Source organism: Pseudophryne corroboree, chromosome 9 (assembly GCF_028390025.1).
Source record: "Pseudophryne corroboree isolate aPseCor3 chromosome 9, aPseCor3.hap2, whole genome shotgun sequence".
NCBI lineage: Eukaryota > Metazoa > Chordata > Amphibia > Anura > Myobatrachidae > Pseudophryne > Pseudophryne corroboree.
In genome coordinates this window covers 359,253,822-359,281,361 of record NC_086452.1, presented here as the reverse complement: position 1 = coordinate 359,281,361, position 27,540 = coordinate 359,253,822, and the positions used below count along the sequence as shown (strand labels likewise).

Sequence of the window (27,540 nt, the reverse complement as noted above, 5' to 3'; positions counted from 1 at the left end):
CCTCACTGACTCACCCATAGCAGCACATCCCTGCCTCACTGACAGCAGCACATCTCTGCCTTCCTGTTAGCAGCACATCACTGCCTCACTGACAGCAGCACCTCACTGACTCACCCACAGCAGCACATCCCTGCCTCACTGACAGCAGCACATCTCTGCCTTCCTGTTAGCAGCCCATCACTGCCTCACTGACAGCAGCACATCCCTGCCTCACTGACAGACATACACATTCTGACAGAAAAATGTCAACTTCTCTATGCTATCCTGTTAAATGTTTATTCATTAAAAAGAATTCAAATTAAAAAGCCTATTCTGAACTTTTTTTCCCTCCTATTCTGTATCTGTTTTGCATTATTTCATCACAACAGGGGCTATGTTGCAAGATGGATATACCCCTCTCGGGTGTGCGGTCACATGCTGATATACAAACGCCTTGGGTGATATACAGTGCTCGTGCGGTACAATGCTCACCAAAGTGTGCGTATATCACAGCATGACCACACATAACTATCTATACTGTATTTTACAGATAGATAGATAGATAGATAGATAGATAGATAGATAGATAGATAGATAGACAGAAAAATACTGAAAAACAGCTTGCACAATATATTTTAGATGGTTCTCACCGTACTCTTGTGCTCAATCTGAGGCCTCTCCAGAGCGATGGTGATGCAGTTAAGGAAAATGAATGCAAGCACCACATAGTCGAATAGCTTGTGTGCAATTACTGTCTGACACATCATGCGAAACCTACATGGAACCAAAAGCAAAGGCACATGCAATCACACACAATCCAGAGAACTTTCGAATTGATGCTCCAAAGCAATTAACAATTTAGATTGCATTTAAATTTATAATATTTCTGGCCTGTATTTTCTGCTAGACTAGGCTGAGGGTTTAGCGGATGCTTATGGCTAGCAATACTCCAAATGTTGTGGCCAGAAAATAAAATGGCATATTTTGGCTTGCTTGTACTATTTGAATGATCGCATTGTAACATACAGTTCAGTGCTCCCACAAAAGCCTTGCCGTTGCTGTCCAACGTCCTGGAACAATCTCTCAGGCTTGTAAATTTCTACAGCTTTAACTCTGTAAAGTGATTTGTGCCACTGCATGAATTTCCTCTTATATTTTCATGGCAGTTAGTGAGCTAGGAGTGGCACGAGAATGGAACCTGATGGTTTATAAGTGTTTCAGCAAACGATGTAAGAAAACAGCTTCTGAGTTTAATCACCCAGTAGCGTAGTCAAGGAATTTAATCCCCAAAATAAATTAGATCTGAGGTTTGTTTTTTTTTGTACTATAAACGCATCAAAAGTAGAGATTTGTTATATTACAGGAAATGTAGTTTTTCTTAAACTAAGAGATATATTCTTATGTGCTATCTACAAATTAACAGTATTCTAATAAGTAATTTTTATACTGAAAACGAAAGTGAAATATTTCTTGTTTCATTTTCCATCCAATCTAGTTTTAAGCTGTAAAATATACTTAGTGAGTCCCTGTAAAATAATCTGCTCACATTAGTTTTTATTACACAAAGAAACGGGACTGATATGGTATGCCTGGCTTATATACAAGCTCATATAAATGAATTGTTTCTACATCTATTTAATATGATATTTTCTGGATAACCTAGATTAAAAACAGTTTACTCGTGTTTCAGTGTTATAACTCTCAAGGGAACACCTCCACGCTTACTATCTCTTCCTACCTTAGGACATTATACAACTTATTTGTAGACTATATCTATGTCAGCTAACCATTGTAGTCACCAGTGACTCTCACTGCTTAGGATCCTCCCTTTTCCTCTGCTCTCTGTTGTTATATTAATCAATGCAAAGAAGTATTTCCACTTTTAGATTTTAAAGCATTTCCCCTCTGGTATATTCAGCGCTTGGTGGATGAATGAAGTTTAGAGAGGGCATATGTCTAGGCATCATTGCTCCCTACTGCATGTCTGATTAATATTATGGGCAGAATTCTGGGTTATATGCAAAGTGACCAAAAGCATAGACGGCCGCGGCAGCCAGTTTTACTATTTTATGCAAATGCCAGTATTAGTAAGGCTTCATGCATTCCGCCCACAGTTTTTCCATCCATAGCAGCATCTGTCATAATTATTATTGGCATTTACACCTACCCCATACTGGGTGCAAAATTTCCTCCTGAAGCAGGCATCCCTTCACCATACACATGCCTCAAAATAGCATGGAACTCTGGTTACATGCTCGCGATACTCACATGACATACCCATACAGAGCCATAACTACCTACCTTCCTATCTCTATGACTGTTTGTTATTATTACTCATTTTTTTTTATCATTGTTGTCTCCAATTGAAAAGTGCAACAGAATTTGCTGTGCTATATAAGAAATTGTTAATAAGTAGATAAATAACTAGACAGTTTGGTTCCCTGGGCAAGATAAAGTAATAGAGCCCCCCACCCCCCATAATTTTTAAACAGCAACATGAGGTGAGCCCTGGCATTCAATGAAAGCACTTGCTATGATGGCCCTTCCCATATGATATATATATATATATATATACACACACACACACACACACACACACACACACACATACATTTATAGAACACCTATACTTACAGAACACTCCCAAGAAAATGGATTTAGACACCAATCCTCTTATACCATAATTCTTACACTTAATTTGAGAGCTCTTTGTCATTTAGTTACATTGGGGGTCATTCCGAGTTGATCGCTAGCTGCATTTGTTCGCTGTGCAGCGATGAGGCAAAAAATTTGTACTTCTGCGCATGGGTATGTGGCGCAATGCGCACGCACGACGTACTATTACAACGAGCGATGTAGTTTCACACAGGGTTTAGCAAAGCTTTTCAGTTGCACTGCTGACCGCAGAGTGATTGACATGAAGTGGGCGTTTCTGGGTGTCAACTGACCATTTTCAGGGAGTGTTCGTAAAAACACAGGCGTGCCAGGAAAAACGCAGGCGTGGCTGGGCGAACGCAGAGCGTGTTTGTGACGTCAAAACAGGAACTGAATAGTCTGAAGTGATCGCAAGAGCTGAGTAGGTTTTGAGCTAATCAGAACTGCACAAAAAAACTTTGTAGCTGCTCTGCGATCCTTTCGTTCGCACTTCTGCTAAGCTAAAATACACTCCCAGTGGGAGGCGGCATAGCGTTTGCACGGCTGCTAAAAACTGCTAGCGAGCGAACAACACGGAATGACCCCCATTATCCTTTATTTGACACATTAATTAGCAGTCATACCCAGGACCTTCACATCCTCCAATATTTTAAGCACACATTTCAAAATACTGTCATAAACAGTATTCAAACCCATGACCATCCATATTGCAGTTAGACACCTTACTCATGGAGCTATTTTCTCTTGTATGGGAATTCTGAAAGTATTTTGAAATGTGTGCCATAAATAAAGGAGTGTGTGACTGAAGGTGCTTAGGGACGTGGGGAGGGGAGAAGTTGCAAGTGAGATTGATTAAAACAGGAAACTGACGTGTGCTGCAGAACAGCTCCCCCTGCCTTGCAGTGCCCTGTGCGATGACACATGTCGCACCACCCTAGTTACGGCCCTGTGCCCACAAAACATATGTCTTCCATACGTTGCAAGGCAGCCACCCAGTTCACACCCAAAAATGTCAATTTCACAGACATAGAGAACTGGCTGCAGACATAGCCTATTTCAAGGTGCATATGCATGGTGCTGCAAGTGCGCAGTTTGTTAAAAATTAACATATGCGTCTGCTTTGTCTGCTTTTGGACTTAGAATCCGGTTCTATATCTGTATCTTGAACCTTATACTATATTTGCATGATCTAAAATGGAAACACTCACTGAGCCAATAAAACAATTGGTCCAAGCCATATTTAATTTCCCTATAAACATATAGCGAGTACGTCTCACTATGATTACCTGTTTTGTGGTGAGAAAAGGAATATGGACCAGTCCTCACGTAATTCACACCAATCCGGCCGATATACCTCAATCATTTTTCTGATCCGGAAGCACAAGCTCTGCATGGAGTAGGAATAATACATTGTGACCCTGTATTTCACCCACTTCTTTTTTTATTCTCAGAACGCATTTACAAGTCGCTTGTTTATATGTAATTGAAGCTGTCAGCTCCTGTCACAATTCTGCAATGTGCCATTGTCTTTCGGTAAACTCTCTTTGCATGTCACAGGCTTATCCTTCTACAGAAATTACTACAACATCACATACACTATTACTTTCTGCTGTCATCAGTTTCTTTCATATAAATTCTAGGCCAAGATCCCGCTAAGAGTAATATCATGCTAATTATGGCCAATCCATTTTTATGCCTAACTCGGTAGATATCAGTCCTTTAGAGAAAGGGAGACACATCACATTATTTTTTTGTTGATTAAAACATCTATGTAATTACAGTATATTAATAATTATATTTCTCCCAGTAACAAATGTCAGCAACGTGGCAATTTAATTCAATCAGAACACATCAGTAAATATATATTATTTTCAGCATGTTGATATGTCTTATCTTGTTATCTTTTCACTAATCATAATTTGTTCTTGAATGACAATTTTCACTTACAGAAGTTAATGGGGGTGGGAGTATTTATGTAGCTAATATGTATGATATAACAGAGTTGATTACTGTATAATCAAGATCTAGCCTATTGTAATCGACCAGATAAAGGACACTTAGAACCTTGAAGCTTGCATTGATTTTTGATATAGAATTAGTTATCTATTAAAGCTATTAAAGTACCTAAAAATTCCACACAGGGGCACCAAAATGTTTTTAGGTTGGCGGGGCAAGATATAATTTAATTTTGGTGTCCCTAAATTGCTGAATGTTGTCCCCTCAGAGGCTGCTGGACTTACCCGTCACACCACCTACCAAAAAAATACAGATAATAATATCTATGTTTATATAGATATCTTTTTCTGTCTATCTATCTGGGGGAAAAGGGGTGCAGAGAGAGAGGGGGGAAAGGATGAAATGGGAGCTGAGGTGGGGGGGTGGACATATGCAGTGGGAGGTGAGAAGGGCGCTGGGCTTGTCACAGAGGAGTGGCCAGCCCACAGTAAATAGCCACACACTGTAGTGGCTGGAGCTGGGTGCAGCAGGGTGGATGAGGGCCCTGGAGGAGGAGAAGGGCCTTGGGGAGTGTGGAGGTGGAGCAGCCGAAGAAGAGATTATCTACTGTATATCCTGACACTACCCAAGGTAAGCCTAGATGGCCGCCGCACTGTGCCCCGCGACCCAGTACATTGACTGTCGCCTCTCAAATATTTTTGTCCGGGGCATCGATACTGAATTAAAAATTGAAAATAGTTAAAATTCGATCTAGTTCTTCAAATAAAAGACACCATTATCAATTATACAGGGAACTTAGCCATAAAGTGTGCGTATGGAATCTACAGGAACACTCTAGAAGGTGAGATAAGCAAATATTCAAAGGGTTTACTTCACAATCATTCTAAGAAATCCCCCCTCCATATATAAGTGATTCCCCACTGTCAGTTCACATATGTCAGTTGAGCGGCTTGCATTGTCTATTGTGTTTATCATGTTTCTTATCCATGAATCTCACAAATAAAAGCCAATCTAGCAAAACTGTCATATACTAAATCAGCACCACAAAGTTACCCCAAAAGTGTTCTATGATTGGCAATAAAACGAGTATTGATCAGTGTTATCCAAGGCCGTAGCTACCATAGGTGCAGGGAGTACAACGGCTATTGGGCCCAGAGTTGAGAGGGGCCACCTTCACTGTCACAGCTGCTATGGGGCCCAGAGCTAAGAGGGGCCCATCTTCTCTGTCAAAGCTACATGTGTTATATAAATTTTTCCCTTTGGGTGTTACTGTACACAGGGACCCTTACAAACTTTTGCCTTGGGGCCTACAATGTATCTAGTTACACACTGTAATATGGTATAAAATTAACTGGAGGGCTTAATAATGTTACACAATATGAACTGGGGCACTATATGAAGTGAAGGCCCAATATGTGGCATAATATGAACTGGGGGCACTGTAATGTGGTAAAAAATAAATTGGGGACACTGTATGTCATAATGTGATTTAGGAGTATCGTGTTGCATAATGTGTACTGGCATCCCAACAATGTGACATAATGTGAACTAGGGCACTACTATAATATTATTATTATTATTATTATTATTACATTTTATTTATGGGGCGCCACAAGTGTTTTGCAGCGCCGTACAAAGGCTAATACAGGGAGACAAAACTTAGCATTACAGTAAGTAAATAAATAACAAAACTAGAGTACAGGTAACAAAGAGCACCACAATTCTCAAAACATAATACAGCTTAGATGTAAGTAGCGAGGGAGTAATCATTGTACTACTTGGGGCTGGTGGCCATAGATAGAGATGAGCCTTTACCAGCAGGAAAAAAAGTGGGTAAAGATGGTTGTCGAGAAGAGGGCTTTGACAACAGGAGGAAAGAGGGCCCTGCTCTGAAGAGCTAACAATCTAGTGGGGAGGGGCGATAGACAGGTGACATGAGGTTCAAGAAAACGGAAGGAAGCTTGATGGCAGTATGTAAGCAAAGCAGAGATGTTCAAGGCATGGGGCAGGGGGCTGGAGGAGCAGCCTAAGGACTAGGTTATGCATCAGAGGGGTACGCTTTGATGAATAGGTGGGTTTTCAGTGCCCGTTTGAAGCTTTGCAAGGTCGGAGAGAGTCTAATGGAGCGGGGGAGCGCATTCCACTGAAGGGGTGCAGCACGGGCAAAATCTTGAACTCGTGCATGGGAAGCAGTGTCCAGGGCAGAGGAGAGGCAACGGTCATTGGCCGACTGTAGTGGGCGGGAGGGAGTATGAAGGGAGAGGAGGTTGGAGATGTAGGGAGCAGTGGAATTAGAGATGGCCTTGTATGTGAGAGTGAGGAGTTTGAAGAGGATTCTGTAGGGGAATGGGAGCCAGTGTAGATTTTGTCGAAGGGGAGTGGCAGATGTGGAGCGGCGGGAGAGGAAGATGAGCCTAGCTGTGGAGTTGAGGACAGATTGGAGGGGAGTGAGATAGGAGCAAGTGAGGCCAGTGAGGAAAATACTGCAGTAGTCGAGTCGTGAGATGAACAGTGAGTGGATGATAAGTTTAGTTGCACTCTGGGAGAGAAATGGCCTGATGCAAGCAATGTTGCGTAGCTGGAACCGTCAGAATTGCACCAGAGCTTGGATGTGGGGGGCAAAGGAGAGGGAGGAGTCAAGAGTGACGCCAAGGCAGCGGAGTTGGGGAACAGGGGAGATGATTGTGTTGTCAACAGTGATAGAGATATTTGTAGGGGGTGTTGCTCTGTCTGGGGGAAAGATAATGAGTTCAGTTTTGTTCATGTTGAGCTTCAGAGAGTGCTCAGACATCCAGGCGGAGATTGCAGAGAGTCAGCTGGAGACTTGAGAGAGGACAGAGGGGGACAGATCAGGAGATGAGAGGTAGAGTTGTGTGTCATCAGCATAGAGGTGGTATCGAAGGCCAAAGGAGTTAATGAGTGCACCCAGGGAAGAGGTGTACAGGGAGAACAGAAGGGGGCCTAGGACAGAACCCTGAGGGACACCAACAGGAAGGATGGAAGGGTGTGAGGTGGTGCCGGAGGCAGTCACAGAGAAGGAGCGGTTAGTGAGGTAAGAGGTAAACCAGTCAAGAACGGTGCTATCGAGGCCAACGTTTTGTAGTGGATCAAGGATGGAGTTGTCAGAGAGGTAGCTTGTGAGACGGCTGTAGACCAGTCATTCAAGTAGTTTGTAGTCAAATGGGAGAAAAGAGATGGGGCGGTAGCTAGTGAGTGATGAAGGGTCGAGGTTGGTTTTTTTGAGAATAGGTGAGACCAGAGCATGTTTGAATGTTGAGGGAAAGATGCTGGTAGAGAGCGATAGGTAAAAGAGGTGAGCAAGGTGGTAGCAGGCAGTGGGGGAGAGGGAGCGGAGAAGATGGGAGGGAAGGGAGTCCAAGAAACAGGTTGAGGGGGGGGGGGAAAGATGAGGGAGTGTACTTCCTTGTCTGAGGTGGGACGGAAGCAGGACAGGGTGGGATAGATGAAGGGGAGGGATGATGGGGGCAGGGGGGCAGCAGAGGGATGACAGGAAGAGATGTCATTTTGGATTTCCTCAATTTTGGAGATGAAGAAGGAGGCAAAAGTCAGTGGAGGCGAGGGAGGAGGGTAGGGGAGGAGGAGGGGGGGCAAAGTAGAGTGTTGAAAGTTTCAAATAGACAGCGTGGACTGGAGGACTGAGAAGAGATGAGTACTTGGAAAAATGATTGCTTGACGAGAGAAAGAGCAGAGCTGTAGGAGGAGAAAATAAACTTGAAATGGAGGAAGTCCACCAGAGAGTGAGATCTCCTCCTGGAGCATTCTGCGTAGCGTGAACATTTTTGTAGGAATCGTGTTAATTTGGTGTGCCAGGGTTGGGGTTTGGAGCGGCGTAGGGGGACAGAGGAGAGGGGGGCCACAGAGTCAAGAGCAGCGGTAAGCATACTATGGTGCATAAACTTTACCTCTGTGGAGAGGTGTCTCTCTAGAAGCATTGGGACAGGTGCCCCTTCAAACTTTGCTATGGGGCCCACAAAGTTCTGGGTATGCCCCTGGTGTTATCTTTATTATTATTTGCATGTCTAGACCTTTGATCATGATCATGGGTTTACAGGTTGAAGATTCTTCTTACAAAACACATTACTTACATAATCAATCTCCTCCTCTTCTTCTTCCTTATCTTTACGGTTGTTCATTTTGGGGAAAACATCTTTCATGATCTGTGGAGTTTTTCCAGAGATATCATGATACTCTCCAGCTGAAGAGGTTCCCTTGCTGGATGATTTATGATTAGCATGAATTCCAGATTGATCTGGAATATCAGATGAGCCCTTGTTGTCCAGGGACATTGCCCTCCTGTGTTTTAGGCTGGAGGTTCTCCTGGAATAGCCTCTATCTCTATGGTCCTCTCCCCGAGAGAGTAAAGATTCATGCTCTGCTGTACATGGTCTAGGTTTTATACTGGGACGACGTCCTAAACTGTTCCAGCTGGACCTGCGACTGCCATATGCTCCACTTCGGTTCCAGTGAGATGGTCGGGATCCTGTCTGTAAACCATAATAACACTCATGCATTGGTAGTAAACCTTCCATACTGACTCATTCATTCTTACATAATTTGTACATATTATTTGTCTACTTTTTCAACTATGCATGAAATGTGAAGTTTTATATTAGTGTTTACAATAGTTATGCTGCTTTATCCTCTTATGGAATAATCAAGAAGTACTTATTGCTTCTGATACTCCATATACCTAACTCTGCTCAGTATTATGCATGTAATATATATGTATATATATTCGGACACTTTTTTACCTTGTAATCTGTGCTTTTTGTTTTCACTTTTTATTTTTAAATGGAACTCAGTAGTCTGAGAATACTAACCACAGAGCATAATCACTAAAAATTGTGGCATTGGGAAAAGTACTATACAGTACTTCTCACTAAAGATCATAGGTGAAGTTGTGAAAAATGCTTTTGAGTAGCTCATAGGCCATTTCTCCCCCTTTTATAACATTATGTTCAATTTCTGTGCAATTACCTTCATCTGTGAGGAAAAGCATAACACTTAGCACATCATGACCTGTGTTTTAGCAGGTGGAGGAAGCAGATGAGGGTGTCCATCCCTTGCTAAATGCACTTAGGGGGTGATTCAGACCAGGCACTCGGATCCATGCCCCCCCCCCCCCCTCTGTCGTTTCTGACTTCTTCTTTTTTCAAAAGGAGAACAGCAGCAGCTATTGTTATTTCCGTCAGTCAAATTTGATAAAAGAGCCGGCAGGCACTAGGACCCGACATGGCTCTAACAGCAAGTCCGTGTGGTAACCAATGGGGAGGATGGAGCTGCAGCTCCAGCCTCCCCCTGCTCACACTGCAACCTACCTCCCCCACTGCCAGCCAGAGTCGAGCCCAGGCGCGGGGTTCAAATGCCAGTATCGAGTAAGTCTGTTACTTATAATGGTGCAGAAGGCTTCATTAGCCCTCACTGCACCGCACAGTTTCCCAGCACTTCCTTTGCCACCATGCTAGGTGCAGTCACACTCAGCCTCAGCTTTGAGAAGGCAGCCCGTGTGATTGTGACAGGGCTGTCCTGCAGAAGTCTTATGCTGCTTGTTGGAGATCCATCTGGCTGCTTCTGCTAATCAAAGATGGGCAGTTCGTGTCCTGCAGTCTGAGTCTCACTGCAGTGCCCAAAACAAGGTATGCTGCACCTGCCACCACCAACCAAAAACTATAATAATTATATTGTGCTGGGGTGCCTTCCAGGCTCCCATAACTAATGGAACAGGTGACCAACATTTCAAGGCCCAATCAGCCTTTTCATCAGGGTGAAACATTGGCAATAAACCAGAATGCGCTCCTACAGCCAATCATTACCTGATGGTGTACTCTGTGAGGCCACACCCCCTGTGATACCACTCCTCTTATCTGGGAGCATGCGTGCCTTAGGTGCATGTAAATATAACTATTACTGTTCCCCTATCATGGTGCCCCCCCCCCCCCTTTCATTTTCTTCTGGATCCGCCCCGATCAGCTTCCCTGACATGCGGGGGGGGGGGGGGGGGGGGCAACACAGGGCTAATCCACCCTGCATGTCAGGCCCTACCCCCGTCACACAAGTACAAAAGCATCACACAGCGCCATCTATTGGGGAGCACCAGATGGTTTCCCTCCATCGATGGAAAGGTATAACCAAATACTTTTTTTTCTTTATGTGGTGTTGGGACATGGAGCATAGCTCTGCCCCCCTACACCTACTAAGCCCCTCCCCTGCTTATTTATTGGTCTGCGGATCAGCCAGCACCTTTCAGTGGTGACCATAAAGTGGTGCAAGCCATCGATGGATCTCCATAGATGGTTTGTGTACAATCGATGGCTCTCATCGATGGTATCATCGATGGCAACCATCGATGGACACCCCACCGATGGCCATTCCTAGGAGCTACTCGTTGCAGCCCGGGTCACATCCGCCACAGCCTGCCCCCCCCCAACGGTCCGGGCACGCCTGCGTTGCCCGGACCGTGCCCCCTAAATGGCGGCTAAACGCCACTGGGCTGCCCCCTCCCGCCCTGTGACCGCCTCTGCCTGTCAATCAGGCAGATGCGATCGCTGGGCTAAGACACGCACAGCACCGATCAGGTCTGAATTAGCCCCTTAGTACAGTAATGCTTCTCATACTGAAAACAAATGGAATAACCAAATTATTTGTGCTATGGTAGCATTAGAAATGGAGTCTGAAGTCATAGATCCTTTTCTCCCCCACAAACCAACTTCACTTTTATACATGATCATTGCACTGCTCAGGAATTGGCATATATGGGACTGTTTATTAAGGCAGATATTTACATTCACATTTGATATTATGGACAACACTAGGACAGTCAGCTAGATATTGTATATCATTTAAGTAACACCATTGCCCAGGATTCCAGAAAAATGGGACAGTTTTCCACTCACCTGTGACCTCTGGTCAAAGGTCGTTCGACCTAATGACATCACACTACTTTTCCTGCAGTCCATAGCTACGAGCACTTGGTCCCTTTGTAGAGAATTCCTGGATGTGTTCATTACTCCTCCAGCAAGCTGCTGGCTTGTTATAGGTGTGTTCTCTAGATGCCCATTCGGAGTCATTGGAACTGTACAAAGCTTTGGATCTAAGCAAACAGAACTATAGGTATGATATGTCCATACACTAAGCTTTAGATGCATAATTTAAATTAATCATCGTTTCAGCTGATCTATACTGCAGTACTCTGAGGTGGGGACTTAGGCCCACTCATTTCAGAGCAAGTGTCAACCTTTGATTTGTTTTCCTCCATAAAATGTACCCATAACCTATACACAGAGAGCAGGCATTTTGGGCTCTGTTCATGAAGCAGCGAAAAGAGTGGAGAAGTGAGCCAGTGGAGAAGATGCCCATGGCAACCAATCAGCTGCTCCATACAATTGTATAGTATGCAAATTGTAAATGTTACTTCAATGCTGATTGGCTGCCATTAGCAACTTCTCCACTGGCTCACTTATCCACACTTTTCACTGCTTCATGAAAAGACCCCTTTGTGAGCTAAGTCAATGTTTATAAGAGTACATCCCACCAATTATCTAGAAGCCAATGACATCACTAATATGTGATATTAATGAGAATGCAGTGATTTATTAGCAGCTGGCTACAAATGGCCTGATGCAGAGATGCATGCAATTATGTCTGCATGCTATTCTCATTTTTTTTTTTGCAAACTGCACATGCATCGGGATCTGCACACAGTATGCAGCTTATAGACAATTCCGAGCTGTATCAGGGCTGTTCAGAAGGGGGAGCAATCACTGTGATGCCCACAACTCTGTAGCAGTTCTCACCTTTCTACTACCACTGGTTGCTGTATAGCAACACAGCCACAGCGGCACGCCATGCAGGGAGAGAGAGAAAAAGGAGACTGCTGCTGTTTCCTCAGATCCTCTGCAGTCCAGCACCACCTGAGCAGCAGAAGTCTTCTCTCTCTACCTGTATGATGTGCCGCTGTGGCTGTGCTGCTGTACAGCAGCCAGGGCTGTAGAGCGTTGGACTGGGCCCCAGTAGTTTTCAGAGGCCTGTCCTAATCACAGGGGGTGTGACCATGCCCCCTCAAGAAAAAGATGGAAAAAAGTATGCTGAAAAGTCGGGCGTCATGAGCCCCCAGCCAGGGGCAAATCTAAGGGGCATAGGCAAACGCAGGGGGGGTTTCTGAATGCCTGGAAACCCCTCTCCCTCTCTGCGTGTTTCTCAAATTATGACAATAATAGCAATAGTATATAATACGATTACTAGAGCTGCTGCCACATCATGCAGGTTATGGAACAGAGCGGAGCTACTGCACACGCCCAGTGGTAGCAACTTCTTCTACCAAGTTTGCTCTATGTGAGGATCTGAGTCCTCACTCCGTGCTCTGGACCAGAGAGTAGCTACCTGGAAGAAGAGACATGAGCTTACCACGTGGTGGGAGAATGTGTGCTTAGAAAGTGCAGTACTGGTTCTACTATAGTTGTGTACTTTATTTATAGTTTGTTTACCCTTTTATAGTTTGTTTAACCTTTTCCTGACCACTTCTTTATATAATTTAAATGTTTGATACAGCCCATACAATAGACCATCTAAAGTTTCAAATATTAATACTGTATTCCATACAGTATCCAGTGTATAAAAAGACTAATGTGTACATTAATGTCCAGGGACGTTGCTAGGTTCTTCTACCGCTCCCCCAGTCTCCTGCACTTACTTTAATGTTATGCAGAGTGGGAGATTGTGGACTACATTTGGAAACCCCTCTCTAGAAATCCTGCGTTTGCCACTGAAGGGGGGAGAGTAATCAGTGTGATCACTCCCCCCAACTCCTGCACAGGCTGAGCTGCCTACTGCTACTGCATCCTTGGCCACACTGCAGCCCAGCACAGAGCTGCGTGTGCTGGGCTGGGCTTACGCTACTAATAGGTAAAAGGGGGGTGGTGGCAGAACCCTCCCAGCAAGCCAGGCCCAAGTAATTAGTACCCGCCTCTCCCTAAACCCGCGGTGGCCCAACAGCGGCCAGTGGTAATGGACAGGTGAGAAGTGTTAAGGGGGTGGGAACGAACGCACTGATTGCTCCACCCCTAAGCCAAATGGTTGTCAATCATATATCCACACTTGCGGCTAAGTGGACGTAACAGGTCATACTAGTGAAAACACACATTTTTCTGAGCATGGAAAGTGCCTGCAAGTACGGCTGCTTTACTTGCAACATGAGGCACAAGGTGGGACTCTTGATGTCCAAAGTTCCTAATGAATTAATAAGCTATTTTCTTTTTAATGTTGCTTAGCTCAGAAAATTGTACTGTAGCCTGCACTTGTGTTAATGATGCTGAGGGTTTTTAAAACTCTGGCCTTTTAAATCTGCTTTGGTGTTTATAGTGCATGTAACACATAAAAGCGACATCAACTATAAAAAATTATTTAGCAAATTTTACATGAATTAGAATTTTGTGTTCTTTTATATTAGAGTGTTCTAGAAATGTTGGGCCCGTTTCATAGGGAACCTGTATAGAGGGGTATTTCTTTGCCAGATATAAAACTACAACCATATCTTACCAGACCCCGTCTGAATTTCACGATATTTGTCACAATCTTCCATGTTTGAAGAACTCCTTTCTTCATCAGAATAAGACCTGTTGGCATCCCCCTGTATGTAAATAAACAACCCTTATATTGACATTATATATTTATATACAAATTAAAATATGTATTGTCAGGGCAGGCCCAAGACCACTTTTTTTTGTAAGCGAATATACTGTATACTTCAGTGCCCTCAGAGTACTGAAAAAATTATGGGGGCATAGTCTCATGGGAAAAGCTCAGTTGTAGTGCTCCTTACACATTATGCCCTAATCCTTACAGATTATGCCCACTGTAGTAGTGCCCCTTACACATTATGCCACAGTTGTAGTGCTCCTTACACTATACCCACAATTGTAGTGACCCGTACACATTATGCCCACATCTCCTCTCCAAACAGCTGCCCCCACACTGTGTCTGGAGCTGCAACCATATTGTGGAAACTGCGCACTTAGGGCGCCAGTGCACGCACAGTTGAAATAACATCAGACAGCTATGATTGAATCTGTACAACGTCCAACTATGAATCAGCCCCAAAAGCAGTTAAGTGGAAAAACCTGTAAAGTATAATATCTTTCCAACTTCCCCTCAAATGTAGTGGTGCACACAATGTATGGATAACATAATTGGTCCAGTCAGAGAAGTGAGGTTGCTGGTGAGATAATGAACTCATTTATACCCACGTAACATATGGTGGAGACTAATTATAATTAGAGCCTTGTAATTGCTGGCTATTTAAACATGAAATCGCTCTAATGCACATTAATATACTGTACTCATAGGAAATATATACAGCTGTGCCGTCAAGCTTGCAGTATATTACTGATATGACCTGGACACAAGAGAAAAGAGTTTAATTAACAATTAGGCCCTTTGCCATCAAGCACCACTGGTATTGACTATTTGTATTAACATTGCTATAGAAATGGTGCTTTTGTTTTGTTACCAAGCAGGGAAAAGCGGAATTATGCACAGGAAATAAAGAACATTAAGAGAAGGAAGCTTAATGGATGAGAAGAGGGATGAATATGCAGACAAAAATGTGCTGCCTAGTTTGTTCAATGAAATTGCTTTGCTTTTCCGATTAAAAATAATGTGTTTGACACTTGAGACGCCCAGGTTCAAATAAGTCTGCTGACATAAAGGCAGCTAACGACAATGACAGTGTTCTATAATAAGCTAGAGATGCTATTCTTATTGCAGTAATATCTGAGTGACTGAAACAAAGCGCCATAGCTGGAACTTGAGAAGCATGACCTTGTAATCAGTATCACAATACCCGATCAGATCGCAATCCTACCAGATGAGCCAGTGGCTGAGAGCAGGAATGTTTAAGAGACATTTTCCTGTATAATGTATGAGAATTCAAGATAAAACAAATACAATCTGATTTGAACTGTTTCTGATTAGCATAACATACATGATGGCTTATTTTAGGGAACTAAGTAAATGACCCTTAAAATATGTTTGCTCTGTGCTCACAGACTCATTTCTGACAAATATTCTCATTTTATTCTCTTTGACAGCATCCCTCACTGTAAATTGATGCACTAGTTAGGTAAGGAGGTTCGTACATGCTGTCAAATTATATTTTCTATCCATGTGCTTCAGTGGCTTAAGTATTTCCCTGTACATCTCACACGGTTTATGGCTTCTTAGACACATATTCTAAACGGTCCAGTTCCCCGTGACAAGTTCCAGGCTTAGACAGTGCGCATTGGAAAACAACATAGAATATCCATTTACCTCTGCTTGAAATCCTTCTACTAGAATGGCAACCAGTAGATTGAAAAGAACGTAATTGCCAAACGTCATCAGTGCCACAAAGTAGAGTGCAGCCCATGGAGATGTGCTTGCCATCCCATTGTAGAGCACCACGTTCCAGTCTTCTTGTGTCAGGATCTATGGGAAAGTAGAGTAGGCAGAGGTTTAGAGCTTTGGTCTTGCTCAGTCTAAACCTAACTCTTCCAGTTGCAGCGGCAGGATGGCTTAGATATAAGCAGTGGCGTATCTATAATGGGTGCACACGGGCCTCTGGGTCCAGAGGAGCCCACATCGCACACCCTGCACCAATTTTTTTCAATACTTACCTCTCTGGAGTTGTGTTGCAGTGACAGGTATCTAGCAAAATGGAGTGCCGCCTATTTTTTCGGCATTTTATGCAGGCGCAATAGGGAAAATGGCTGCCGCACCATTTTGCCAGAGACCTGTGCCCCACCTAGTGCTCAGAGTCACTGTCATTGGCGCTGCCTGCTAGAGAGGCAACGGCCTGGACGGAGACTGCACAAGGGCCTCTCCTAATACACCCCTGGATATAATAAGATATATATTTTTTTATCAAAAGTTGATTTAAGCATGAAAAAAAAATTATTTTTCCATCAAGACTCCATCTAAAGAAAACTGTGAGGCTTACGTTACAATTGCTCATTTTCCTATATAATTCTGCACACCCAGTGCTTTCCAAAAAGAAGCTTCCCTGATGGATTTGACCAGTGGTATATCTATAATGGATTCTTGGTGTGCGGGCCCCACACCACACACCGTGCACCCATTTAGTGTAAATATAACATGTTAGGAACTGTAGTTGTCGGGGGCGCTCCAAAAGTTTTATACATGACCTGCATGGATATACTGGATCAGCAACTGTATCACCAGAAAATATTTTCAAACATTGGCATAGATGCCCATACATGCCAGCAGTTTTTAATACGGAGACATGCTGTGTGCATGTGACCTAACCGCAGTGCAGCCATGTAGCCTGTGTTTCATGTACTGTATCTGGATTTATGTGCAGGAGCGGATTTATTATATAGGGGTCTATTTACTAAGACTTGGATGGAAATAAAGTGGATGGAGATAAAGTACCAGCCAATCAGCACCTAACTGACATTTTTTAAACCCAGCCTGTGACATGGCAGTTAGGAGCCGATTGGATGGGACTTTATCTCCATACCAGGCTTAGTAAATAGACCCCGAGAGGGCTCGTGTGCATGCTCCGTGCTGGCCACTTCCGATCTGGCAGCGGCCACAGCACTATAGACTCTGGCTTTGAAATTTCTTAGATTGTTTAATATTTAGGTTATATTATACTAATCTACCAATCGCCAAAAAGACTTGGCCTATAGTCAAACAGCGAAAATAATAAAATTGGGTGGCAGGGGTAGCCACTTCTGTTTTGCCTAGAGCAGAGATTTTCAACCTTTTACAACTCGCGGCACATTGAACAAGATTTAAATATTGCCAAGGCACATTCAAATATAATGGTGATGCATGGTGCAGTTGCGTGTCCTAGGATGATCACCTGAGCCACATCTGGGAAAGCCAGAAGAGCCCAACACTGCCACGGCCCAAAATTAGAACTGGCTCTGCAACCACTAAACCCACCAGTATTGATTGTTACAGGGCCTCAGTAGCGGTAAAACACTGACGGGCCTGGCTGTGCTTCTATGGCGGCACACCAGGAGACTGCTCAGGGCACACTAGTGTGCCACGGCACAGTGGTTGAAAAACACTGGCCTAGAGGCTCGCTAACCCCTAAATTCACCCCTTGATACAGGGGCCCATGTACACCCATTGTAGATTTGCCAATGTTATTATTATGGTAAGCATACGTTATGTTGATACATGCACATGATATTCCAGAGCAGCTGCTTCCTGCGTTATATGTCAGATTTTATAAAAACAAATGTAAAAAAAATGTCTCACTTATAGCAGTAACGGACGTCTGACCCTATTCAGTATCAGTAGCGGATTCTGCTACAGCTGCAGATCGCATGCGGGGGACCGCCCAGCGATCACAATCTAACTGCGATCACATCGCTGACCAGAGAACAGCAGAAGCCCCCGCATTGCTGACACTTTCTTCAATGGAGTAGCTGCGTGTGGTGTCACGCAGCAGCCCCCAAAATGGTCCAGCCGCGCCTACGTTGGCTGGACCACTGCCCTGCAACATTGTAAACCCCCCGGCCCCCAATGTCAATCAAAATGAGATTGCATCCTCACAGGGTGGGAATACCATGGATCGGTCGGTATACCGGCCGCCTGCACTCCGGGATCCCGACAGCCGGTATATTAACTGCATCCTCTCCCCCATTTTATCCTTGGAACAGTTGTGTTTTTCAATGAGGACCCTTTATTATTATTATTATCCTTTATTTATATGGCGCCACAAGGGTTCCGCAGCGCCCAATTACAGAGTACATGTGCACATAATCAAAACAGGAAAACAGTGACTTAGAGTTGAAGACAGTAAAGGACAAGTACAGGGTAACTAAGCATAACTACACCAGTAAATGACATAGAGATAAGTTCCAAGGTGGCCAAGAAACTGCGGGATTTGGGCAGTTGAGGATTATTAAAGTAAGAAAAGGATAAACACATGAGGGAAGAGGGCCTTACTCGTGAGAGCTTATATTCTAAGGGGAGGGCTAGACACAGATGGGGTACATATAGAGCGTGGAATAGAGGGTTAGGATGAGATTTGGCTGGGTTTGGTAGAGAAATGGGTCTTAAGAGCCCGTTTGAAGTTTTGTAGAGAGGTGGAGAGTCTGAGGGGGAGAGTTAAAGAATTCCAGAGAAAGGGAGCAGCATGTGAAAATCTTGGAGATAGGAGTGGGAGGAAGTAATCAGAAGACAGTAGAGTCGGCGTGCATTAGCAGAGCGAAGAGGATGGGTGGGAGAGTAAAGGGAGATAAGGTCAGAGATGTAAATGGGAGAGGAGTGGGTGAGTGCTTTGTAAGTGAGTGTGAGAAGTTTGTATTGGATTCTGAAAGGGAAGGGAAGCCAGTGAAGGGCTTGTAGGAGAGGTGAGGTGGACGTAGTGCGTTTGGTGAGGAAGATGAGCCGGGCAGCAGCATGGAGGATAGATTGGAGTGGAGAGAGGTAATTGTCAGGGAGGACAGTTAGGAGGAGATTACAGTAGTCCAGTCTGGAAATAATCAGTGAGTGAATAATGATCTTAGTGGCATTCTGGGTGAGAAAAGGTCTGATCCTGGAAATGTTTTTGAGATGAAAATGACAGGTTTATGAGAGGTGCTGAATGTGTGGTTTGAAGGAGAGGGAGGAGTCAAGGATTACGCCAAAACAGCGTAGAGGAGATAGTCATGCCATCAATGGATAATGAGATTGTGGGAGGTGAGGTTGTGCGGGAGGGTGGGAAGATGATCAGCTCAGTCTTAGACATGTTGAGTTTAAGAAAGCGCTGGGACATCCAGGAAGAGATAGCAGAAAGACAGTTGGAGGTATGAGTGAGAAGAGCGGGGGAGAGATCAGGGGAGGAGAGGTAGATTGAGTGTCATCAGCATAGAGGTGGTATTGGAAGTTAAAAGAACTAATGAGTTCACCTAAAGAGGACGTATAGAGAGAGAAAAGGAGAGGACCAAGAATAGAGCCTTGGGGGACACCAACAGTTAGTGGAAGTGAAGGGGGGGGTAGCATCATGAGAGGAGACGGAGAAGGAACGATCAGAGAGGTAGGAGGACAGCCAGGAGAGGGCAGTATCACGCAGACCAAGAGAGTGAAGGATTTGCAGAAGGAGAGCCTTTGGTAAAAGGTTATAGTCAACATTGTATTTAATGCAAGATAATTTCCATTATGTTCTGCAAAGTATTAAACTATGGGGGCAATTCACTTAAAGTGACAACGATATGGTCTAAAAGCTAACAATATTGCATATTTTCCTTTGCACCCCATAGAGGAGTGTAGGATGTTACTGTAATTCTCCGTTATATGTGCTGCTGCACATAACGAGATTCATGACCACACGTGGATGCGAATTGAACTTTCGCCTATGATTGTAGCAAAATGTTGTTTAGAATACAATAAACATATTATTCTGATAATAAAGTGCTTTCAAAGGGCACATCTGGAGAAAGCACTCTATTAGCCAGAATGTACAATTATTACAAAATACAGAAATCTCCTTCTCTTACTTTTCTCCCTAAACACGTCCTCCAGCTATTGATTTATTTCAAAACAATTTTCCTGGAGAACAAAGAGCTGGACATATTGCTTCTGCAAATTTTTATTTAAAAAAACAAAGTGTATTTATTATGTATGCGAGAAAACAGCTGTTCACATTTACTAACTGAGATTTAATTATTTTAAAATGTGCTTTAATGTAGATTTCATTAATTTAAACTGTACATGCAGTGAGCATGAACAAGCTAGGAAAATAGGAAATACTATTAATAAAAGTGGGAAAATTATTTCCTACATTACCTTTGTAACTTCATTAAAGTTAAGCACAGTAGGTAGAAGAAATATCAAAGTAAATATAAAAGAAATCTTGAAAAACTAACTAGAAAGTTAAATATTTCTAGAGGCAAAAGCAGTATTTACGAGCCTGATTCTGAATCGAATGCAGTTCTAAGTGGCCGTGTCTAGTGAATATTAGCAAAATGCGCTGAGTTGGAGGCGTCTCAGCCGATTCACTCCATACAGTACATTGGGGTATGTGGATGTCAACTTGGCGGTAACTGGACAGATGCACAGAAGAGAACCATCTCATAGGAGTGTCTGTGTAGTGGGCATGCAGCCAGAGTTGCGTCCTATTCTGCGTAGTGCGTATGCGGAGGAGATGGCTATTTCAGGCAGAATTTGCATCCATCATGGAGTAGGTGTAATTATCAATACTTATAATGATAGACAAAATTAGCTGGTGGCACTATGTGTAACATATAGATGTGCGTATAGTTGCATTAGCAATCCGTTAAATGTGGCTATTAGGGACCCAGAATCAGGTCCAGAATGTTTTCAAATGTTTTCCTTAATTGCAATTTAAAAACAATGCATAGGGGCATATTTATCAAATCTTGGAGAGTTATAAAGTGGAGAGCTATAAAGTACCAACCAATCAGCTTCTGTCATTTTTCTAGTTTAGTCTTTCAAATGACAGTTAGATGCTGATTGGTTAGTAACCCCCAGAGCCATAACATGGTGGCACTAAGTTACAAGCACCAAGACCATTTCATTGTGTAAAAGGAACTATATTGATTGCTTAAAGTAGTATCCTTTTACTAATACTTTATTAATACCTTAGCAACCATTCAGACACTTGCTGTCATTGTTTCTGATGATAGGTCAACATTACTTAGGTCAACAGTCAATAGGGCGACATCATATGGTTGATATGCATTATGTCGACATAGTCCAAAGGTTGACATGTAAAAGGTCAACTGGTTCAAATGGTCGACATGACAACGGTCGACACACATATGTTTGACACAAGTTTTTTTCTCCACTTTTTTCAACTTTCTCATGATTTACTATCCACCTGGACTACGATTGGGAATAGTAACCTAGTCTGAAGCGTGGCGAAAGAAGGACACTGTAGACTAGTTTGGCTTACATTTGGTTACATTTCCAAAATTACACAAAAAACCCTTCAAAAAACTTTATCGACTTTTTTTGTGACAACCATTTCCATTTTGACCTTTTTACTGTGTCGACCTTTTGCACCTGTCAACCTTTTGTGGTGTCTACCTTTTCCATGTTGACCCATTTACCCTGTCTACCTTTTGTCCCAGTCAACTTACTGCATGTTGACCATATGGGGTTGACCTAACTCTGGTCAATCCAATGACCAATAACCTGTCTGACTTGCACCAGAGATATAAAAAGCTAATTATTGATTTACTGTTATGATGCAATACAAATTTTGCAACTCAGCATTATGGTCTGTTTGCAACGTGCCACGATATTCCACAGTGCCACAAGTGGAAACACTTTTCTGCACACAGGACACATAAAGAACAGAGATTATTTTATAAACTTCTTTTAACTTTCTTTCATTTTTTAATGTTTTAAATTTTTGTAGTATTTGTATTACCTGTGTGCGCCAAGGAAAGATTTGTATTGATTATCTAACTGATATGGCATAGCCTATGTTATTTGTTATGTATAACTAAAGTCAATCCCAAAAATGGGTATTATTGTTAGAGATGGAGCCGCGCATTTTCACTCCAGGCCTGGAGAGTGTAGCGAGAGGACGTGTCTCCTCAGTGTCTGTGTGGGAAAGTGGTGTGGCGCGTGGGGTGGCGACCTGCTCTTATGTGTCATTCCAGTGATGTTTTGTGCTGCATTAGTCCACTGGTGGTGTCTTGTGCTGCATCAGTCCAGTCACAGTGGTGGTGTCATAAGTCTAGTGCCATAAGTCTAGTGCTGCTGTATAAGTGCAGTCCAGTGGTGCTGTGTTGTGCTGCATCAGTCCAGTGGTGGTGTCCGGTGCTGCCATAAGTCCAGTGCTGCTGCCGTATAAGTCCAGGGGTACTTCCGTATAAGTGTCTAGTGGTGCAGCCGTATAAGTTCTGGGGTACTGCCGTATAAGTCCAGTGGTACTGCCGTATAAGTCCAGTGGTGCAGCCGTATAAGTTCAGGGGTACTGCCGTATAAGTCCAGTGGTGCAGCCGTATAAGTGCAGGGGTACTGCCGTATAAGTTCAGGGGTACTGGCGTATAACTCCAGTGGTACTGCCGTATAAGTCCAGTCCAGTGGTGCAGCCATATAAGTTCAGGGGTACTGCCATATAAGTCCTGGGGTACTGCAGTATAAGCCCAGTCAAGTGGTGTATCCGTATAAGTTCAGGGGTACTGCCGTATAAGTCAACCAATATTGTGTTCACTACATCTGGGCAAATTCCAGCAAGTCCCATGTTTTGCACATACAATTAATTTGGTGGTGCAGATTTTTTTTTAAATGACAGGGGCGTGTAGGAGATTCTGTCAGTGGCCTGAAAAATTGCGGGCCACTTTCGACATTCAGCCACTGCGTGCCACGCCTAGATAGGCCAGGTGTTTGTGCCACACACTTGTGTCGCTTAGCAAAGTCATCCAGATACCTCATTGCACCTCTTTTTCTTCTTTGCATGATGAGCTGTTTGGGGCCTAGTTTTTAAAAGTGCCATCCTGTCTGACACTGCAGTGCCACTCCTAGATGGGCCAGGTGTTTGTGCCGCACACTTGTGTCGCTTAGCTTAGTCACCCAGCGACCTCATTGCACCTCTCTTTCTTCTTTGCATGAGGTGCTGTTTGGGGCCTAGTTTTAAAAGTGCCATCCTGTCTGACACTGCAGTGCCACTCCTAGAGAGGCCAGGTGTTTGTGATGCACACTTGTGTCGCTTAACAAAGTCATCCAGCTACCTCATTGCACCTCTTTTTCTTCTTTGCATGATGAGCTTTGGGGCCTAGTTTTTAAAAGTGCCATCCTGTCTGACACTGCAGTGCCACACCTAGATGGGCCAGGTGTTTGTGTCGCACACTTGTGTCACTTAGAAAAGTCATCCAGCTACCGCATTGCACCTCTTTTTCTTCTTTGCATGATGAGCTGTTTGGGGCCTAGTTTTTAAAAGTGCCATCCTGTCTGACACTGCAGTGCCACTCCTAGATGGGCCAGGTGTTTGTGCCGCACACTTGTGTTGCTTAGCAAAGTCATCCAGCTACCGCATTGCACCTCTTTTTCTTCTTTGCATGATGAGCTGTTTAGGGCCTAGTTTCAAAAAAGTGCCATCCTGTCTGACACAGCAGTGCCACTCCTAGATGGGCCAGGTGTTTGTACCGCACACTTGTGTCACTTAGCAAAGTCATCCAGCTACCTCATTGCACCCCTTTTTCTTCTTTGCATGATGAGCTGTTTGGGGCCTAGTTTTTAAAAGTGCCGTCCTGTCTGACACTGCAGTGCCACTCCTAGATAGGCCAGGTGCTTGTGATGCACATTTGTGTTATTAGCAAAGTCATCCAGCTACCTCATTGCACCTCTTTTTCTTCTTTGCATGATGTGCTGTTTAGGGCCTAGTTTTTAAAAGTGGCATCCTGTCTGATACTGCAGTGCCACACCTAGATGGGCCAGTTGTTTGTGCCGCACACTTGTGTCACTTAGCAAAGTCATCCAGCTACCTCATTGCACCTGTTTATCTTCTTTGCATGATGAGCTGTTTGGGGCCTAGTTTTTAAAAGTGCCATCCTGTCTGACACTGCAGTGCCACTCCTAGATGGGCCAGGTGTTTGTGCCGCACACTTGTGTCGCTTAGCAAAGTCATCCAGTTACCGCATTGCACCTCTTTTTCTTCTTTGCATGATGAACTGTTTGGGGCCTAGTTTTAAAAGTGTCATCCTGTCTGCCACTGCAGTGCCACTCCTAGATGGGCCAGGTTTTTGTACCGCACACTTGTGTCACTTAGCTTAGTCACCCAGCAACCTCATTGCACCTCTCTTTCTTCTTTGCATGATGTGCTGTTTGGGGCCTAGTTTCAAAAAAGCGCCATCCTGTCTGACACTGCAGTGCCACGCCTAGATGGGCTAGGTGTTTGTACCGCTCACTTGTGTCACTTAGCAAAGTCATCCAGCTACCTCATTGCACCTCTTTTTCTTCTTTGCATGATGAGCTGTTTGGGGCATAGTTTTTAAAAGTGCCGTCCTGTCTGACACTGCAGTGCCACTCCTAGATAGGCCAGGTGTTTGTGATGCACATTTGTGTTATTAGCAAAGTCATCCAGCTACCTCATTGCATCTCTTTTTCTTCTTTGCACGATGAGCTGTTTGGGGCCTAGTTTTTAAAAGTGCCATCCTGTCTGATAATGCAGTGCCACTCCTAGATGGGCCAGGTTTTTGTGCCACACACTTGTGTTGCTTAGCAAAGTCATCCAGCTACCTTATAGCACCTCTTTTTCTTCTTTGCATGATAAGCTGTTTGGGGCCTAGTTTTTAAAAGTGCCATCCTGTCTGACACTGCAGTGCCAATCCTAGATGGGCCAGGTGTTTGTGCTGCACACTTGTGTCGCTTAGATTAGTCATCCAGCTACCTTGGTGCAACCTTTTGGCCTAATAACAATATTGTGAGGTGTGAGGTGTTCAGAATAGACTGTAAATCAGTGGAAATGAATGTTATTGAGTTTAATAATACCGTAGGATCAAAATTACCCCCAAATTCTGTGATTTTAGCTGTTTTTGTCAAAAATCATCCAGATCCAAAACCAAAACCAAAACCCAAAAGGGTGGTTTTGGCAAAACCAATCCAGATACAAAACACAAGCGAGAATCCAGATCCAAAACCAAAACACGAAAAGTGCCCGCCGCACATCTCTACTTATTGTATGTCATTGGGTCTTCAATAACAGTAAGCATGGACCTGAGATTATTTTGGACAATGGGGGTCATTCCGAGTTGATCGCTAGCTGCTTTCGTTCGCAGTGCAGCGATCAGGCTAAAAAACTGCACTTCTGCACATGCGTATGATGCGCAGTGCGCACGCGCGACGTACTTTCACAAAAGGCGATGCAGTTTTACACAAGGTCTAGCGACGCTTTTCAGTCGCACTGCTGATCGTTGAGTGATTGACAGGAAGTGGGTGTTTCTGGGTGGTAACTGACCGTTTTCGGGGAGTGTGTGTAAAAACGCAGGCGTGCCAGATAAAAACGCAGGAGTGGCTGGGGAAACGGGGGAGTGGCTGGCCGAACGCAGGGCGTGTTTGTGACGTCAAAACAGGAACTCAATAGTCTGAAGTCATCGCAAGGTAGGAGTAAGTCTAGAGCTACTCTGAAACTGCACAATTTTTTTTTAGTAGCAGCGCTGCGATCCTTTCGTTCGCACTTCTGCTAAGCTAAGATACACTCCAAGAGGGTGGCGGCTTAGCGTGTGCACTGCTGCTAAAAGCAGCTAGCGAGCGAACAACTCGGAATGAGGGCCAATGTTTCACAATGTAGCGGCTAATTCAGACCTGATCGTAGATGTGCTAAATTTAGCACATCTAGGATCAGCTTCCCTGACATGTGGGGGGACAACCAGTACAGGGCTAGTCCATCCCGCATGTCAGGCCCTACCCCGGTGCACAAGTACAGAAGCATCACACAGCGGCGATGCTTTTTTACTTGTAGAGTAGCTCCCTACCAGCACAGCTTCTGCGCACTGGCAGCAAGCTACTCGTCGCTGTCCGGGTTGCAGTGGCTGCACGGTCCGGGCACGCCCCTAAAACAGCGGTCAAGCGCTGCCGACCCGCCCCCTCCCGCCCAGCGACCACCTCTGCCTGTCAGTCAGGCAGAGGCGATCGAAGGGCTGAGATGGCCGTCGGCTGTATGCCATGCGCCGGCACAGCATGCGCAGTTCAGACGTGATCGGCTACTGTGCGAAAATGCACAGCAGCGATCAGGTCTGAATTATGCCCGTAGTTCTCTGCTGTTCAGTAAAAGTTGTTCACTGCTCTGTGTTCTAAATGCTACATCCCTACTACAGACAATATTACACTATTTATTTTCCCCAAAACTAATATTTGGTGGCTACAGTAAGTTCTGTGGCCAAGTAATCTTGGTAAATAAGGAGGTATCCTTGTTGAACCAATACGTGTAAAGAGCTGTTTTAGTAGGAAGCTTCTATTTTCTCTTAGAGCTGCAATCTCTACCTGGCACCTACGAAGAAAAACATTTTGCTTCTATAGAGAAGACACTGGCAAAATAAGCAATAAAGGTTGGTAGATACCTGTTCATGAGAGCTTACAATCTAGATGGAAAGCGTGATTTTAAGGCAGAGGGAACTCCCTACTCAGTGGCGTACGCAGGGGGGAGGGGGGGGGGGGGGGTTCTGAGTACCCAGAAACCCCCCCTGTTAGGGCAAATTCTTGTTTTTAGAGATGGACACAGCTGTGTCTCCGTCTCAATACAAACCGCGATCTCGACCGCTACCACGACCACAGCTTCTGCTACTGCAGGGAGCTGTAATCGTCAGAGCTCTCTGCACAGAATACTGTATACCTGGGAGCTGTTGCGCATGTTTAGCAAAACAGCAGCTCCCTCTCTGTTATGCATGATCATTATATCTACAGGGACCAGGCGGCCACCAGTTTCCTCCTCTCAGCCTGGGGTACAGTATGTGTGTATGTTTATATGTATGTACAGTGTGTGTGTGTGTGTGTGTGTGTGTGTGTGTGTGTTATGTATGTGTGTGTGTGTGTCATACTGTATATAGATTTATTTATATATATTTATATATATATATATATATATACTGCAACAATGGCTTGGCACTCTGGACTATATAGGAATAAATGTGGTGCCCTCCCCACATGCATAGATAGTTCCTCGGTTCTTATAAATAAGAATAAAGGGCGGCACTCCAATATCTTCAAAATAAATAGATTCCTTTAGTGAAACTTCATGTTAAATCGTCGTCAACGTTTCAAGGCCCTCCGGCCTTTTCGTCAGGACGCAGTTACAAAAGTGCAAAGTAGTGACTATACATATAAGAACCAATATATATATATAAGAACCGAGGAACTATATATATATATATTTATTTATTATATATACACACAGTGTGTGTGTGTGTGTGTGTGTGTGTGTGTGTGTGTGTGTGTGTGTGTGTGTGTGTATGTGTGTGTATATATACA

The 27,540-nt window shown here is 44.0% G+C and overlaps 1 protein-coding gene across 1 annotated transcript in view; it reads right to left on the bottom strand.

The window, feature by feature from the left end:
- CACNA1I (calcium voltage-gated channel subunit alpha1 I) overlaps positions 1-27,540 on the bottom strand; it is a 699,757-nt gene that overhangs the window by 158,502 nt on the left and 513,715 nt on the right. Inside the window, exons 12-17 of the mRNA XM_063940720.1 lie at positions 15,916-16,071; positions 14,146-14,236; positions 11,505-11,701; positions 8,697-9,095; positions 3,921-4,021; positions 630-753 (exon numbers count right to left, since the gene is read on the bottom strand). Of these exons, the coding sequence (XP_063796790.1) occupies positions 630-753; positions 3,921-4,021; positions 8,697-9,095; positions 11,505-11,701; positions 14,146-14,236; positions 15,916-16,071 (1,068 nt within the window). The remainder of the gene's footprint in view (positions 1-629; positions 754-3,920; positions 4,022-8,696; positions 9,096-11,504; positions 11,702-14,145; positions 14,237-15,915; positions 16,072-27,540) is intronic.